Source organism: Lissotriton vulgaris, chromosome 5 (assembly GCF_964263255.1).
Source record: "Lissotriton vulgaris chromosome 5, aLisVul1.2, whole genome shotgun sequence".
NCBI classification, from domain to species: domain Eukaryota; kingdom Metazoa; phylum Chordata; class Amphibia; order Caudata; family Salamandridae; genus Lissotriton; species Lissotriton vulgaris.
The window spans coordinates 203,415,363-203,431,884 of NC_141693.1; the positions used below are offsets into that span (position 1 = coordinate 203,415,363).

Consider the following 16,522-nt stretch of genomic DNA (forward strand, 5'->3'; position numbering starts at 1 on the left):
CCCGCTTTTTACTCTTGCTCTTGCTCAGAGTGACTGCTTGCACTCACTCCGTTTTTGTTGCTCCACTGGCACCCTGCTCTGCTCCTCATGTTCATTTATTCATATGATTATTTTTCTTATTTTTTAGGGCCTGTCAGCTGCAAATTGCTGCTTGGCCACTCACTTATTTTTTTGCACTTCGTGTGCCTTGTGTTTTTGCTTGCTTTTACATTTCAGTTCACCATTATAGCATGGCTTTTTGCCATTTTGGAAAATAAAAAATGGGCGCCATACATCACACCTCATGCACATGCCATGACACACACGTGTGCACGCATTACGACGTTGCACTTTTGTCCCTAATCCTTTGTAGTTCAGTCCTGTACTTGCCCTCTCTTCCTTGTAGGACAGTAAATGTTTGTGTCATGTGTGCGCACAAATGTGAGCGAGGATACAGTCGACCTGTGGTATGGCAGGTTGCAAAAGTGGATCGGCCTTTGTGGTTAAAGTTTCTCTAAGCTTCTGTCCTGACATGAAGGCTGACATTGAACTGATCTCACAAAGGGTTATCTTGTGGGGGGTTGATGTCCTCTCATCCAAACTACCCTTTCCATGTTATCACATAGTCTGGGCTCTGGATGACCTCTTCATGAAAGAGGCTCAATTTACTTTCTTTAGCCGTTATAGAGGTCTAGATCACCAAAATTCACAATGGCAAATGTATTGGGGATCATACCAGCCTCCTCTATTTTCTGTGCTGTGTAAATAGAAGAGAGGATTTTAATACTGCCATAGCTTGCCACTGCTGGCACCCCCAGTAAGGCACTTTTTGATTCTTGACAATGCTGTTTAGGTAGCTCCGTTCACACTGCAACCTGTGCATGAAAGTCAACAGATCCCAGAAAATTCAGGTTGCCCTTAATATTCAATTTACTCTGTGAGCCCTGCCAGACCTCCCACCAACCCTTCCTTGACTATCCCAGTCGCGATTAAAAACCTTTCAATTCATGCAACTGTTCCTCTCCATTTGCGCCATTGTGTGTAGTTGCCAATGCGATAAACCTCTTATATTTATGGACATATTACAAAGATTGTTTTTGGATGATTGCTTGATTGCATATTACCTTTATTCAAATGTAATTAGAAATGTCATTGCTAACTTCTTTTATTGAAAAATAAAGTAAAGAAAATGAATTAAATCCATAAACTTGTTCCTTGAGAACATCCCTCTCAGTATTATTTGGTGGGAGGTACTCCACACCATTAGTGGTTATTCAGCAGGTCTGCAGTTTGATGGCGACGTCCTGGTTAACTGAACTATTGTATCCTGATTATTCGAAGTGTTTGTCTTTCTGTCCAAGAGCTGAGCTCTATATTTTTATTTAACATCAGCCTGCCAGTTTCTTTATGTGATGGTAAATTAAAATATGCTGTATACACAGGATTTTGTGTTGGTGAAGACAACTTGGTGAGGCCTGTTGCAGCATTGAGAAATTGTTGGAATTCATGTGAGTGGAATCAGATGTGAGAAGGTGCAGGCAGGATGCAACACTCATGCATTTTTCATTAGATACACGGTCAGTGGAGATCCAATACAGCAGCAAATGTGACAGCGAGGGTGGAGAGCTGTAACACATTTTTCATAATTTGCAGCTGCGGTAGGAGAGTAGCGCAGCTCTCATTTCAGTGGTGTTCTGTGCACATATACATATGTATGTAGAGGTATCTCTGTTGTGCAAACTTAGATAGAGGGCATCATGGCACTATATAAAGGTTTTTCTATTTGCACGGCCTCCCGGTTCACACACTCGCTGGAGCATTTGAATGGGAACAACAATGTGACTTCCATCCTCTGTTCATATCACTGGCATACCCTCACCAGCCTCCCCTTCCAACATACCAAGGAAACAATTTTTCCTTTTGTGCAGTTTTTGCAGTTGGCTCACATTGTTGTCATCTGTAGTTCATATGTCCCTATGATTCGCATTAACTGTATTAAGTGCAACCTTATAATCATATCAGGAGTCCTGATTCAGGACGTCTGTGAAACCCTAGTGACTACCGAATGACTGAGCTCAGGTGCATTCTGCCCTTTTTCTTTTCGCATTGATAGCAAGGGCAGTGGTTGATGGTGGATGCTTCGCTGTTTGGGACCCCAGACTCTAGAACTATCTCCCCCTCCACTTCACATCCCTCCTGATTCTGAGGTCCATCAGGAATGACCGCCGCTTCCCCACGATGTCCTCCTCTGTCTCTCTCACCATGGCAAGCAGCTTCCACTAGGTTCTGGACTTATATCTCTGTGTCAACTGGGCCTATCAATTTACCCAGGGTTGAGCTTAGCGAATCACCAAATATTAAAATCTAATCTGGTTCCTAGAAAATCCGCCACACATATGTATGAGAAGAATGTACATATAACATATTCATTGGTAATAATGTGTATATTTATCAGTCATTCTGGAAGACCGACTCGATTTTCCTATTTAGTGGCTCAGATTTGATGAAATAGCCATGGAGATCACATGTCAATCAACCTCTAGGATTCTAAAGAATTTTATGAGCAAATCATATGAAGCACACCACATTCATATTTAGCTCTGCTAACACCCTACTGTTCCCTACCCTAAATCCCCAGATTTTTTTTAGTTGGAACAAACAACTGGGGTCGTTACTTTCCGTAGCTACACACTGTGCTGCCTTACCCTCCTTGGTGCCCAACGTGTGGTCTGCATCAGTAGCACGGGCTCCTCCCTGGGTTGCCCCGCTGCTCCAGTTCCAGTCATGCTCCTCCAGGCGCCCATTCTTCGTGGTGCTCCAGCCACAATAATCAAGCTCAAAATCACAGGTTCCTGTCAGGAAAGAAAACGTATTACTGTTATATATATATATATATAGACACACACACACACACATTCAAGAGGCAACTCTAATTTGATAATAGTCATAGGACTGTGTTAAATCTGGGAAATCTTGCATTTGTGGTGGAAGGATGGACATAGTAGAGAAATCTGTATGCTACTGGGCCTCTTAAATTGAAATAGTAGCGAAATGAAAGCATGTCAAATGATGAAGTTAGTATTATCTAGTGCACATAAAGTGTGGGCAACTCATAGGCTGGATTTTATGGAGACAATAGGAGTATCCTGATCAGCGGATTGATGTATGAATAGGGGGTATCCCATATAACAAACTACACATGGGTGACATACTTTATCGGACTGGAAGCGTGCTTCTGTTTCAGTCTGTCTGAGACTGATTTTCTTTTTTTTTTACTTTCTTTTTTGCATTTTATATAGTTCAAGACACCATAACGTGAATGGTAACAGGTGCCATTGTTATAATCACTGAATACGGGTATACAATCATCCCTCCAGCAGATTGGATCAATTCCTCTGATTCTCAATACACAATGTCCTGTTTAGCAGAATGGGTCACAACCAAGGTTCACTATAGCTTTTGATCATGCATCCACAATGGGTGTCAATGTGCCACTCAGATCTGGTTTCCCTTATCTAAAGCCCTGTCAGCTGTTACATATTCATTAAAGGTAGTCAACATTGCACCCCATGCCTCCAGAACCTCAACCACTTTCTCATCTGCGTGGGAAAGTTTCATATGATGTTCCTCAGCAATACCCCACTCCAACACATCTTTTATCCACAAATCCTCACTTAGGATTCTTGGACCCATCCAGCCTATCACGATCCTCTGTTTCACAAGAAACAATGTCAACTGGAGCCGCTTATATGTTTTACGCCATCTGGAATCTTTGATCCCCGCAACAGACAGGCATTAGGGGTCAAGGAAACAATACTACCCGCCGCAGGAGAGACATGGGGCCCTTCCAATTGGCAAAAATTATAGACCTCTACACAGTGCCATACCAGGTGTAAGACCGTGGCCCTCTCCTATTTGTAACGCGGACAAAATGCCGTCCTGCTCGGATCGATGCTGCGGAGCCTGGCCAGTGTTATGTACGTATGGTGTAAGTAATTAAAATGGATTTGTTTAAATCTATTATTGGAGGATACCTTCTTCACTAATGCACATGCATGCTTCCAGGCTGCATCCTCCAAAGGACCTCCTAACTCCAACTCCGATGCAGCCCTTGCCTTATGATTTTGATTTGATTGGTCCTCACGGAGTGCCCCATAGAAGAGGAAAATCAAATGTGTGCCCTCTGCCCATCGGAGCAATCCTCCAAGTGTATGCGAAGGCAGGGGCGCCGCCAGGTGCGTGTTCCAGAGTTCCTTCACCGTGTTGTCTATTTTGGCATATTGTAAGTATTGTCCCTGCCCCACTTCAAATGTGTTCTAGGCTTTCTGGAATGTTAAGAAAGTTTTTGTGGGTACAGGTCCCCCGCCCCCCCCCCCCCACATCCACTCTCCCTCCGTCTGTCCATGGTAATATCCTGATCAATGGAATAGAAAGGCTCTAGGTCCCTCCCATATGGGTAATTCCCAGTCAAAGAGTTCTCTAAGTAGGGTATTTTTCACTGCAACTTCCCACAGGGCTGCCGTATGGCGAATCAAATAGGGCAGGGGTCGCTCTGACTGGCCTCCCCGCCTCAGAAGAGGTGGCAGCGTCCTCCCCTCAACCACATCCCAGAGGAGGCACTTCTCCCAATTGTCTCCATCTGTGAGCCAGCGGGACGCGTGTTGGAGATGCGCTGCATAATAATATAGGCGGATATCAGGGACAGCTAAACCACCCTCTTCCATTCCATATCTCTTTTCCACATCGAGAGCGCCACACTGCTACGTTTCCAGACTGAATTATTCTTAACTAGAATTTTATTGATAAACCAAATTAAATCAGATCTATTCCATGTCAGTTATACTATAGAACCACCTAGCATTCAGAAAGCAACTTAAAACGTGGATATTTGACAAGTAATTCCCCACCCTTCTTCAAGCGCCTTGAGACCCTCTGGGTATGTAGCGCGCTATACAAATTTACTGACTTGACTTGACTATATGTACTTATACTAAGCGCTGTGCATCTCAGTTAAAAATCTGGTTACATTTTTTGGGGGGGTAAAAAAAACTTGATCTCTGGATCGAAGGTGAATTTATTTAGCCGAACTACGAATCACTCAATATTTCCATTGATTTGCTGTCTGTGCATACCATGAAACATTTGAGACTTTGGTGCAAATGTTTGTGCAGGGAAGGGGCTGAAGGGATTGTTTTATTAAGATCCGATGGTGAGTGTAAGCCACTGTACAGCAACGGCATTCATTGCACTGACGTGGAATGAAATACTGTTTGCAACTACTGTTCTGAAGCAACAAGACGGGAGCCCAACAGCAATGTACACCAAGCACTGCTGTTGTGCCATTTGCCTAGTAGGGGAGGGCCACAAACTGCTCCCAAAGTGACTCTGGTTTGCAGCAGCGGCCCCAGCATGGGGAGCTGTCCTCACCAAAGAGGTTCTAACAGCTGTGATCTCTTCATCGAGCACTCTAAAAGCACCAGAGAGGCCAATGAAAGCAAGATTGAAGACTGGACGTCATGTGAACGTCTGTCTCATCAATACAATGGGGGGTTGGGGTGGTTCTCCCCCAAGAAATGTTTGGAAAAAAATGCAAAAACTGTTCATTCTACAACACATGTTTCATGATATATTCAATTGTATTCGCTTTTGAAGCATTGTAAATGATGACCTTTCAGTGCCCCGGGATATGACCATCTTTGTTGGGGCCCTTCAATGACTCCTTCACTGTCACCCTCTACCAGTGTTCCTCATCTCTCCAACGCCCCTCCGTCATATGTATTTCATTTGTTTTATTGCGTCTCTTATACCAGTGTAGGGTGTCTGGGCGCTTTATAGCACAAACTTATGCAGAGACAATGAATCATACGAGTGTAGATCAGTATATATAAAATGTTACATAAGATAAAGGGGACTTCAAGGTGTATTATGCACACATCATCCATACTGGTAGGCATTATTCAAGCGTGCTTGGTCTGGAGGAGCACAAATTCAGGATCCAGAATGTAACACAGAGTTGGGGTTGGCTTTACGAATAAGAATTTATTTCTAAGCAAACAAACCCTTTTTTAGCATCTTTAAGATAATGAAAGACGGGGGAAAAACATAACATTCGAACCTGTACCATGCAGTTTGCATGCAGGTCTTGAAGTGCAGTTCATAGCTCACTGTGCTAGATTACGATTGTAACTGATGAACTGCACAGTAACGAAAGGACTTCTGCAGCAAAAGCAGTAACCCACTGAGCTATGCACATAAAATGCTGTTCTGTGATCTGCACGGTACACGTTCTTTGCAGGAGGCATATTAACCCTCTGCTCTACATTAGATGAGCCAAAACTGCCATTAGACAAATCTCCGATCTCTCTCCAGCAGAGTTATTTTGACACTTTTATTGTTGCTTGAAAGCTGCTGAACATACAAGGAACTCTTCCGTGGGATTGTGTAAACAGTGACGGGCGCTCAGATATCTTGGGTAACGACACAGAGACTCCTGGATGAAGCTTGATTATGGCCCGAGCCATGGCCTGGCAATAGTGTGATCAGTAATAACTCAACTATATTGGACCTTGGTTCTCTGGAACTTGTTGAGCTGGATAATCTCTTAATATCTTATATGGAAAGACTGGAAAACTGGACTGATCACAGAAATACAAAATCAATGGTTATGGTAAAAGGCTTTAAACCTGATCATGGTAACTATACTGGGGTTGCTTCATAAATAACACTCATCAGAGAACAATTGCACCAAAATACTAGATCCTCCCTGTCTTGTATTGAAATCTCTTGTACAAAGATATACAATGAAAGCAATGAGCCTGGAGTGCACACTGATATGTTGAGTTGTTCAAGCACTATAACTAGAGTGATACATTAAAAGATACACAGTCAGATCATCACGCAGGGTGGGGAAACATACAGGGTAGAATGTAAATAATCCATCTGTATTCCAGGCATCCATGTAGGACCCGCAATACCAAGAAATACCAAGAACAGTTGAGTATAAATCTCTAAGAACAGAAACAGGAAATGGGCAAGGAGGCAATAAGTACTACTAACAACTTAAATGGGGGAAAAAGAAGAACACAATCATCAAGAGGGGAAGGGAGAAGGAAACCTGTAATGGTAATGGGTAGGGGGGAGAGGGAAGGGGAACACCCACACAGGAGGAAATTAAATAAGATGGCTTCTGACCCCAGCTTGTTCCTTTAACGAAAGGCCAACAAAAGGGATAGAAGTCTGGGGAACCTCAGGAGGAAGGGGAACGGGACACAGGGGTCTGCATGGGACATGGAGTAGGATGAAGTACACCATAGACACTTTAAATGTACAAGTGTGTTTGGCTCTTCAATCTTTTAGGAATGAGCCCCAAACCTCTACAAATATATGCAATTTGTAATTTCATTTATAAATAAGGCGCTCAAAGCATGCCATGTTGTACATGTTGTCCAACCAGGTCTGTAATGTGGGAATTAGAGTTAATTTCCAAAGTCGCAGAATTTCCAATTTAGCCCCCTTTAGGCCATCTATTAACATGCTGAGTCACAGAGGGGAGGTCAGAAGTATCATGTAGAAGCACTAGCTGGGTGCTCAAAGCGCTGTCTACCCAGAGGCCTTTCCTCATATGGTCCTAAACCAGAGGCTAGAAGGATATCAGCCGGTCACATTCCCATAAAATATGCACTATTTTGCAGTCTGGTAAGCCGCATCTCCAACACTACGAATCTGCACTAAAACAGGCATTATATAATCTTGCTGGTAACCAGTGCCAATGGTGGAGGATGTTAAAAAAGCTATACTTAAGGTGCGCTTCCCATAATCCTGAATTACAAACCGTCAGCAGAGTATCCCAGTCATCGTCCATTAATTGAGTGTACAGTGGAACAAATTAGCAAAGAAATAATGACAACAAACTCGGGCAGTCCCTTAGACCCTTGTCCACCGAAGGTGATGCAAACCTGTTCAGAACAAATAGGACCAGTACTACAAAAACTGTTTGAAGTAATTCTGAACACCAACATATTTCCAAACGATTGGAAAACTATTTCTATCCGACCACTCCTGAAAAAACCTAATCTGGACTGTGAGGTCCCTAGCAACTATAGACCCATAGCTAGGATCCCTTTCGCTGCAAAAGTACTGGAGAAACTGCTGAACAAACAATTTTCACGGTACCTACTGGACAATAATTGGCTTGACCATTCCCAATTCGGATTCCGTGAAGGGCACGGAACGGAGACAGCCCTCCTTACGGCAGCCGAAGAACTTAGAAAAATACTAGACAACGGGGAGAAGGCCGCTTTGGTGCTATTAGATCTCTCGGCGGCCTTCGACACGGTCAGCCACGAGATACTAATAAAACGCATTAGAGAAGCCAGAGCAAGCGATCATGCATGCAATCTCATCGCATCATATCTAAAGGACAGAAAATTCACAGTGGAATTAGGAGAAGCAAAATCAGACTCCTTTGAGGTACCATGCGGTGTCCCACAGGGCTCTTCGCTGAACCCAACGCTCTTTAATTTATATGTGGCCCCCCTTGCTGAAGTAATAAGGGAAAATGGCTTTACGCCAATCTCCTACGCAGACGATACACAAGTCGTCATCTCCATAGGCAAAGACAAAGAAGTAACAGCAGAAAAATTCCAACAATGCATGCTAAGAGTTAGTCATTGGATGCAACAAAATTGCCTCAAACTCAATGGAGAAAAGAGTGAGGTAATGATTCTGGGAGGTAACGCTGACATCTGGTCCCCAAACTGGTGGTCTCATGAACTGGGAACAAGACCAGAACCCTCAGAGAAGGTAAAAAATTTAGGATTCATGATAGACACCAAATTAGCATACGAAGCACAAGTAAACAAGCTAGCCTCGTCTTTTTGGCTGATACTAAAAATGATAAGAAAGATACTCCCATATCTGCCCCAAGATACACGTAAAACGGTAGTGACAGCTCTCGCACTGTCTCGACTGGATTACGGAAATGCATTGTATGCAGGAGCCAGAATAAAAATTATTGAAAAAATGCAGCGACTTCAGAACGCAGCAGCACGACTAATACTGGAAATTCCAAAGTTTCAGCCCATCAGCCATAAATTAGAGTCACTCCATTGGCTACCAGTAGCCAAAAGAGTCAAATTCAAATCATTATGCCTGACTTACAAGGCCCTGCAGGGCAAAGGACCCCTCTTCCTGAAAACACACTTGAAACAATACGAACCATCTCGACTACTCAGATCTGGACAACAAAAACTGATAGCATTACCCAAGTTTAAACGATCAAACTGGGGAGGAAGAAGCTTCCTCGTTCATGCAGCGCGGACATGGAATCAACTGCCACTAGATATAAAAAATAGCCCAACGTTGGAGTTATTTAGAAAGAAAATCAAAACTTGGCTTTTCGCGGCATAAACTTCAAGAACTGCACTAACTCCAGGCCTGCCTAGGAATACAGACAAGTCATAGCGCCAAGATGCCTTCGGGCATTCGTGCGCTCTAGAAATTGATAAATCAAATCAAATCAAATCAGACCAGTTTCCCACCAGACACACAGTGCTGTGGATGTGGGAGAGGAAAACAGACGTCCAGCAATGTGGCATATGGTTCCGCAATAGTTCTCTCAAAGTTTTTCCAATTGTAGATATATCAATTAATAGATGAGCTAAGGAGTATTTTTTAGAACCTATGCAAGCTGGTGTTTGACATTATATTTGCATTTTTGAAGGCAGAGTGATAATTCATGCTAAAAGACTTATTGCTGCCCTTGTTTCCTTGTACAGAAGGCAGTCACTACTTTCGCTGTTATTTTGTCTGATGCATGTACACACTGGTTATGATATATACCAAACATACCAGAGTAATGACAATGATGATGATTCATTTGCAGCAAAACAACCTGCAGGTCCATCCTGGGCCAAACGTTGGTGGCAAGCCACACTGTGAGAGTCTTCAACGGTCGATAATGTTGGAAATCTGCAGCAATGTGCAACAGATTCTGTTGCTGCAGCGGGATATATTTACTGAAGATACCCCTTTTCAGATCTTCGAGGACGCCACCAGAAGACTGTGGAGAGTGCTCCCTAATGTCTCCAATGTAATCCATTAAAGTAATGGGGTGACCCAAAAGGTACTGGACCTGGGTTTCTTGCGATATAGAAAAATGGTTCAAGACCTCTATATTTTATGATGACTCAATTAATCAGTAGCTTTTTTAGAATCAACAAAGTTAGGAGCATGTCACTCAAGATCCGCTCTATTCAAACAAATGTTTCTCATTTTTCATAATGACAAGTTGTAAAAACAGGGGCAGCAGCAATGCCTTCTAAGTCTCCAATGGACTGCAGTTACACAGCCGCAACCACCCCCCCCCCACACGAAGGAAGGATAGCAAGCTGAATTGATGGAGAAAGCGCTCCTCCACCGTCCTCCAGATAATCATCTCTCATATTGAGGCCGTCTTGACTCTGCTTGACCATCAGACTGCACAGACGGCTTCCACTTCCTCAGGAGAGCTAAGGTTGTGATGCCAACTTCTAAACAAAGCCTAAAAGAGCTGTTGGCTTTACAGAGAAAGTGGGAATGACAGTAGAGAAGTTGTATTGCAAACATATACGGATTGATTTCTCTAGTAGGGATGCTATATTCACAAGGAAGAATTGCACATCTGCCCTACATTAATTAGCGTCTGCTTGCTTTCGCAGGGAGCTGGGGATTATTTTGTTGGCTGATCATGGAGAACTTTGTTGCAAATATTTTGATCCCCATGAAGGGCCCTCAGATGGTAAGGTTAAAGTAAACAACAAAAAGGGGAGGGAAAGAAAAAAAGTAATAAAGAACAGATGAAGATGTATAAATCCCATGGCCCTGAGATGGACTTTCATAGTGGATGGGAATGACGTATTACAACATGGTCTGTATAGAATAAGGAAAGGCACTTCTGTAGAGGAACAAATAAATGATTCAACAAATAAGAAAGGAGAGAAAAATATTCGAAACTAGATGTCCTGGGCAAACTCCTATAAAATATATTCCTCTGTTTGTATGGGACTCAGGCCAATTGTCTGTAACCAGGAAAAAGATTTAATTATATCTCAACTAGAGGCCTTTCATAATTTGGGCTTTGCTTTGCTCCTGTGATTGGAAAAACACACGAAAGGAACAAAACCAGGGAAATGGAGTAGAAAGAGTATGCACAAGGTATAATCCACCACTTAACCCCTGTGCACCTTTTGAGACCCTGATGTTTATGTGGCCACTTTACAGACAAACATGGTACATTTTGATTGGTGTCTAGCTTGGGTCGAGATTAAGGCTGAAGAACATTTCCTGAATATTATGACTCCAACAAGGCAGTGATTGAAATAAAAGTGATGGGTACTTCACGTTGCAGGCTGCTAATTATGGGTTTTGAGGATAACATAGCAGAATTGTCATAGATCTTCAAGACTAGGATTGAAAGTGCCAGGAAAAATGTTCTTACCATCACATTAAAGGTGTTTAGTTTGACATCCATATAGATATTATCCACCAGCTCTTCAATAATGGCTTCGTGAAGTGCTCTCTAAAGCACTTGTTTTATAACTGAGACTCTTCTTGCTGACATGATTGCATCAGACAACCTCGTCCTTTTATTCCTGTTCAAAATGTGGCTGAACAATGTCTCAGCCTGTGATGGGCATTCTGATCCCCCCAGCAGGGGCGGCCTTAGGCATGTGCAAGCTGTGCACCTGCACAGGGCCACCAAAACCCAGGGGCCACCACACCAATATATATCCTTAATATAATAATCCTCTGAGGATGGATACATATTTGCGTGGTGGCCCCGGGCGGGGATTTGGCAGCCTTCGGCTCTGTTCCACTTCCCAACACCCTGCCCCCCCCCGCCCCTCTTCACTGGCCTCCGCCCCACCCGGAACCCCTCTTACGGGGCCCCCTACCTACGATCCCTGCCCAGGGCCGCCATGAGCCTAGAGGCGCCCCTGCCACCAGAATACTCTGCCAACCACCTTGGATGGATAGGAAAGAACCATAAAAGAATAGCTGTGACCCTCAAAGACGCCATTGCATGTATAAGTCAGGAAACAAAGAACACCTTTCCTCAATGTTCAACATTAAAGAAAACATTGGTCAACATCAAATCAACCAAACTCCACATCATCTACCAGCCCTTCAGTATATAACACAACTTATGCTAAACAACTCATTGGGTTCATCACCAAAGCGCAATATTCGCTCACAACAGTGTCTACCTTAGGATATGTGAAAGATTCTCATTTTGTGCAGGTTTCTACTCAGTAATGAACTCATCCACCTCTATCAAATGTTAATCTGGGATTAATTATTGCAATACTTGAGATGACCATAATAGATTTGCCTGGAGACTGGTCCAGGCAATTCCACGTCCACTATGCACTCTGAGACCAAAAAATGGGTCAGAGTCTACAAAAAAATCAAACATCCCAACATGTATTATTAAAAGTCCTCACCCTTATGATTCTTCCCCTTATCAAGATGTCAGTGGTTCAAACTTATCATGTAAATCAATGATAACTTAACATCTCAAAACCTGAGAAAAAAAAGTCCCCCCCCCAAAGGTACTTGAAAAAACATCATTGTACAAAGGCCGGGTCACAAAGCAGTTGTTAGGTCGAGCATTTGAGACCTCTTGTATATACTTTAGTATATACTTATATGTGTATGTACTTTGTGGGCTCTGGAGATCAGCCCTAGGACTTTCTGCTTCTGCTTAATGACTTTTTTTCTGTTCAACTGCCTCTATTTAACTGGCTCGATAGAAAACGACCAGCAGAGGTCAGTAAAATACCAGAATTGCTTTCTGCTAAGGGACTTTATTTTTTAAAATTTTTCTGGCAACTGTCTCTATTAAATTTTCTTGATAGAAAACGACCAGCAGAGGTCAGTAAAATACCAGAATCACTTTTGCATTTTCTAGATTCCAGTCCAAATAAATTGCCTTCCACAAGCACCAGTAGACAATAATATTTTTTTCAAATCTTGTATTTTCAGTGATATGACCACCAAAGGCCATGTTTTTATAATAAAAACAGAGCTTTGGACAATACCTTTTCCCGCTGAAAGACAATATTTCTCTCCATGTGTTCCCATACCTGGCGTGTCACACAGTTTGGTGCTTACTTTCCCTCCATGTTAAAGAACAGTAGATGTTTCAGCACCCAGACTAATGTCCTGCATAGCTAAATACATATAAGGTCGCAAAGGCAAGACTGATTGCATTGCAAATGCTTGTTTTTGTAGTGATTGCTTTGCGACTCGACCTCAGTTTTGCAATATAAATAATTTACAAATTGTGTTGATACATTGCATTGCAAATCAAAAGGAAGCTTTTTCAATGGACTCTGGTGTATCTAGGAATAATTTAGGCTGTAATCAAATGTATTCATCGGGGAATATATAAGGCACTAAATTTAAACTAATTAGTGAATAAACAAACATCCTCAGCCTATAGTGAAATAAATGCCACTAACAGGATTATGACCAGTCAGACACCCCTAGCTAAGGAAGTAGGCAACAACTAGATCATTCATGTATGTTTGCTTTAAGATCCTCTCATATCTATAAATAACAGGTACATGGATCAGCATCTCCAAAGGTGAACTGACTGGCTATTCAATAAAGAACTGACAACTACCCTTCATCTACTGTTTGGAGACATGATTATTAGGAACTTTTGGTTAATGTTAATGGGTAGCTTAATGTCTAAGATGAAACCCTACAATGATAGGAACAAATAAATGGCCTTGTTTTGTTTATGAATTTAAACAGCCTAAAATGTATTTGTTATTTATCTCGTTCATTGGCTTTGTACCTCTGAGAAGCAGAGGAGGTCTCTTACTGGGTAACATATTACTTAAGCCCACTATCACGATTGCTGTTTGTAATGATAGATAGTCAATTTTAATGTTTTGTTGTCCAATAAGCTTTGAACTGGGATCGATCCACATGTGTCAGGATTCTAGCAGCCATCAAATGACTTTATAGAGTAATATAACCTGTTGGCAACCTAAGCATTGGCTTCTTGGGAGCTTTACACACTCAATCCCTCAAACAGAGACCCTGGAAGTGGTAGGCAATATCCTTCAAGAAAGGGACCTACAGACAACTACTCCAGTTTCCTTCATTATGGAATTGGCAGAAATGGCAATGAAAGACAATTACTTTAAATTCGAGGATACCATCTACCTCCAGACCTCTGGCACCAGTATGGGCAGTGTTTTTGCGCCTAGTCTGGCGAATCTCTATGTTCATGTACTAGAAGAAACAAAATACTGCACCAAGACAACCCATACTATGTATCGCTTCGCCTGTGGAAGTGATACATAGATGATGTCTTTGTAATATGGAGAGGATCGGAGGCCAGTCTGTTAGAGTTCCACAATTGGCTTAACAACTGCAATGAATTTCTGAACTTCACCTTAGAGTTCAGTAGAAAGGAACTACCGTTCTTAGATCTCTTGATAGTGGTCACAGATGACGGGTTAAAAACGGAACTATATAGGAAACCCATGGCACGCAACGCTCTTCTGAGCTACGAGAGTTGCCACCCTCGAGCGCTCAGGGATAACTTGCCATTTGGGCAATTCCTGAGACTCAGGAGAAACTGTTCGACAAAAGAGTCATTCGAAAAACACTCTGAGACACTCTCGGAATACTTACGAGAAAAGAAATACCCAGCCAAAATCATCCGCCAGTCGAAGAAAAGGGCCTCTAACAATAACAGGGATGCCCTATTGGAGACTATTCCGAAAGAAAGATCTAACAGAATGACCTTCGTGAACACTTTTCACACAAGATCCAATGAGGTACGGAAAATAATAACCAAACATTGGTCTATTTTGAATTCTAGTGGAGAAACTTTACCACCACCACTTTTTGCCTTTAAAAGAGGACCCAACACAAAAGACCACCTAGTTCACACTCGTCCCAAAACTAAACAATCTAGACAAGTGGGAGCACTTTGGGACCTACCGCCGGTACAAGGACACCATCCGTGTGGTAGTTGCTCGGCATGTCCACAAACCACCAAGTCCACCAGTGTGGATATCGGAACTATGCGCCCATGGCAACAGCGTAAGTTCACGAACTGTAACAGCGAGAATACAATTTACATGATCACTTGCCCGTGCGGAAAGAGATATGTGGGGATGACAACCCTTAAAACCAAAATAAGAATTGGCGAGCACAAGAGCACAGTTCGCTGTCGGAAACAAGCAACTCGCTTGACAGCCCACTTTCTAGAAAAAGGCCACGGTCCCAGTGAGTTCAAGTGGACAATACTCGAACAGCCGACGATACCTGATCATTGCCCTGATGTCGGAAAGTTTCTGTTTAAAATAGAGCAGAAATGGGTTTACAAACTAAACAGTGACAAGGAAGGCCTGAACGAACCAATACCGTGGATGTCAATATGAAATCATTGAGCCATTTTCCATCTTTTCCAAGTTTCCTTGTCACCTAAAAAACTACGACTCCCATCATGCACCACACTGGCTTTACTCATATACCCGCCCTTTTCTCTTGTTCGGTGCCTCCCCAGAACAGCCCAGAGGGACGCTTGGAGACACCGACGGAGAGGTGAGAGTGCGGTTACGTAATCTAGATAGGCAACCCTGTCCGCTATGAGCCCTTAGCCTTACAGTGTTAGAAGCCTATACTTATATAACTTTTCCGGTACGGCACCGATGACACTTTGAAAACTCACAAGTTGTCTCTCACGCTATCGGAGACACACATGATAGTTCTTTTGCCTTGTTTTAACGGAATCGGTTGAGTGTCCCTGTGATTATGTTTTGCAAAACAGAGCGGTGCTCCTATTCTACCTGAGCTGCTGCCAGTTGAGGTGAGGCGCCATCCCCACAAGTTTTGGGTGAGTGTTATCACGTCTGTCTAAATGTTAATACGTGACCACTAGAATAGCACGATGTATTTAGTGCATTCTCTAATATGTGTAATGTTTTTCTCTTTTCTTTGTCTCCTATGTGACTTTTGTAGACTGTGGTGGAGATTCTACACCTGCTTTTCAGGTGAAATTTTTCCCTTTTAAACTTCACTTATTAAATTGCAAGCAGTAGCACCATCTAGGTCCTGACGAATGCATAAGGAAAATCTTCCGATGGTATGCAGAAACATGTTGACCTCTTGCCGGTAGATATTCTGTCAAATCTACCTTTCACTTGTTTTTAACCTTGGGGTCTGAGAGATACTAATAAATCACTTTTGTACTCAGTTTCACCCAATTTTACCCACTTATCACTTTACACTCCCTGCACTGCTTTCCTTTAGATGTACAACTTTTTGTTTAAACACCATATTTTGATACCATCACACAAACATTTTACATCGGTCTCCCTACTCCTCACACCTGCTAGAGTGTGATTGATCTTGTATACTAACTCCTGGGTAAGGAGAACCCACATGATGTGATAATGGTGGTACAGAACGGCAACTGATGGGAAAAATTCCTACCCATGTTGCATGTCGTATATATGAGTAGTTAAACGTTTCTTCA

The 16,522-nt window shown here is 42.6% G+C and overlaps 1 protein-coding gene across 1 annotated transcript in view; it reads right to left on the minus strand.

The window, feature by feature from the left end:
* MAMDC4 (MAM domain containing 4) overlaps positions 1 to 16,522 on the minus strand; it is a 607,580-nt gene that overhangs the window by 37,744 nt on the left and 553,314 nt on the right. The window contains exon 24 of the mRNA XM_086921169.1: positions 2,685 to 2,831. Within this exon, the coding sequence (XP_086777295.1) occupies positions 2,685 to 2,831 (147 nt within the window). The remainder of the gene's footprint in view (positions 1 to 2,684; positions 2,832 to 16,522) is intronic.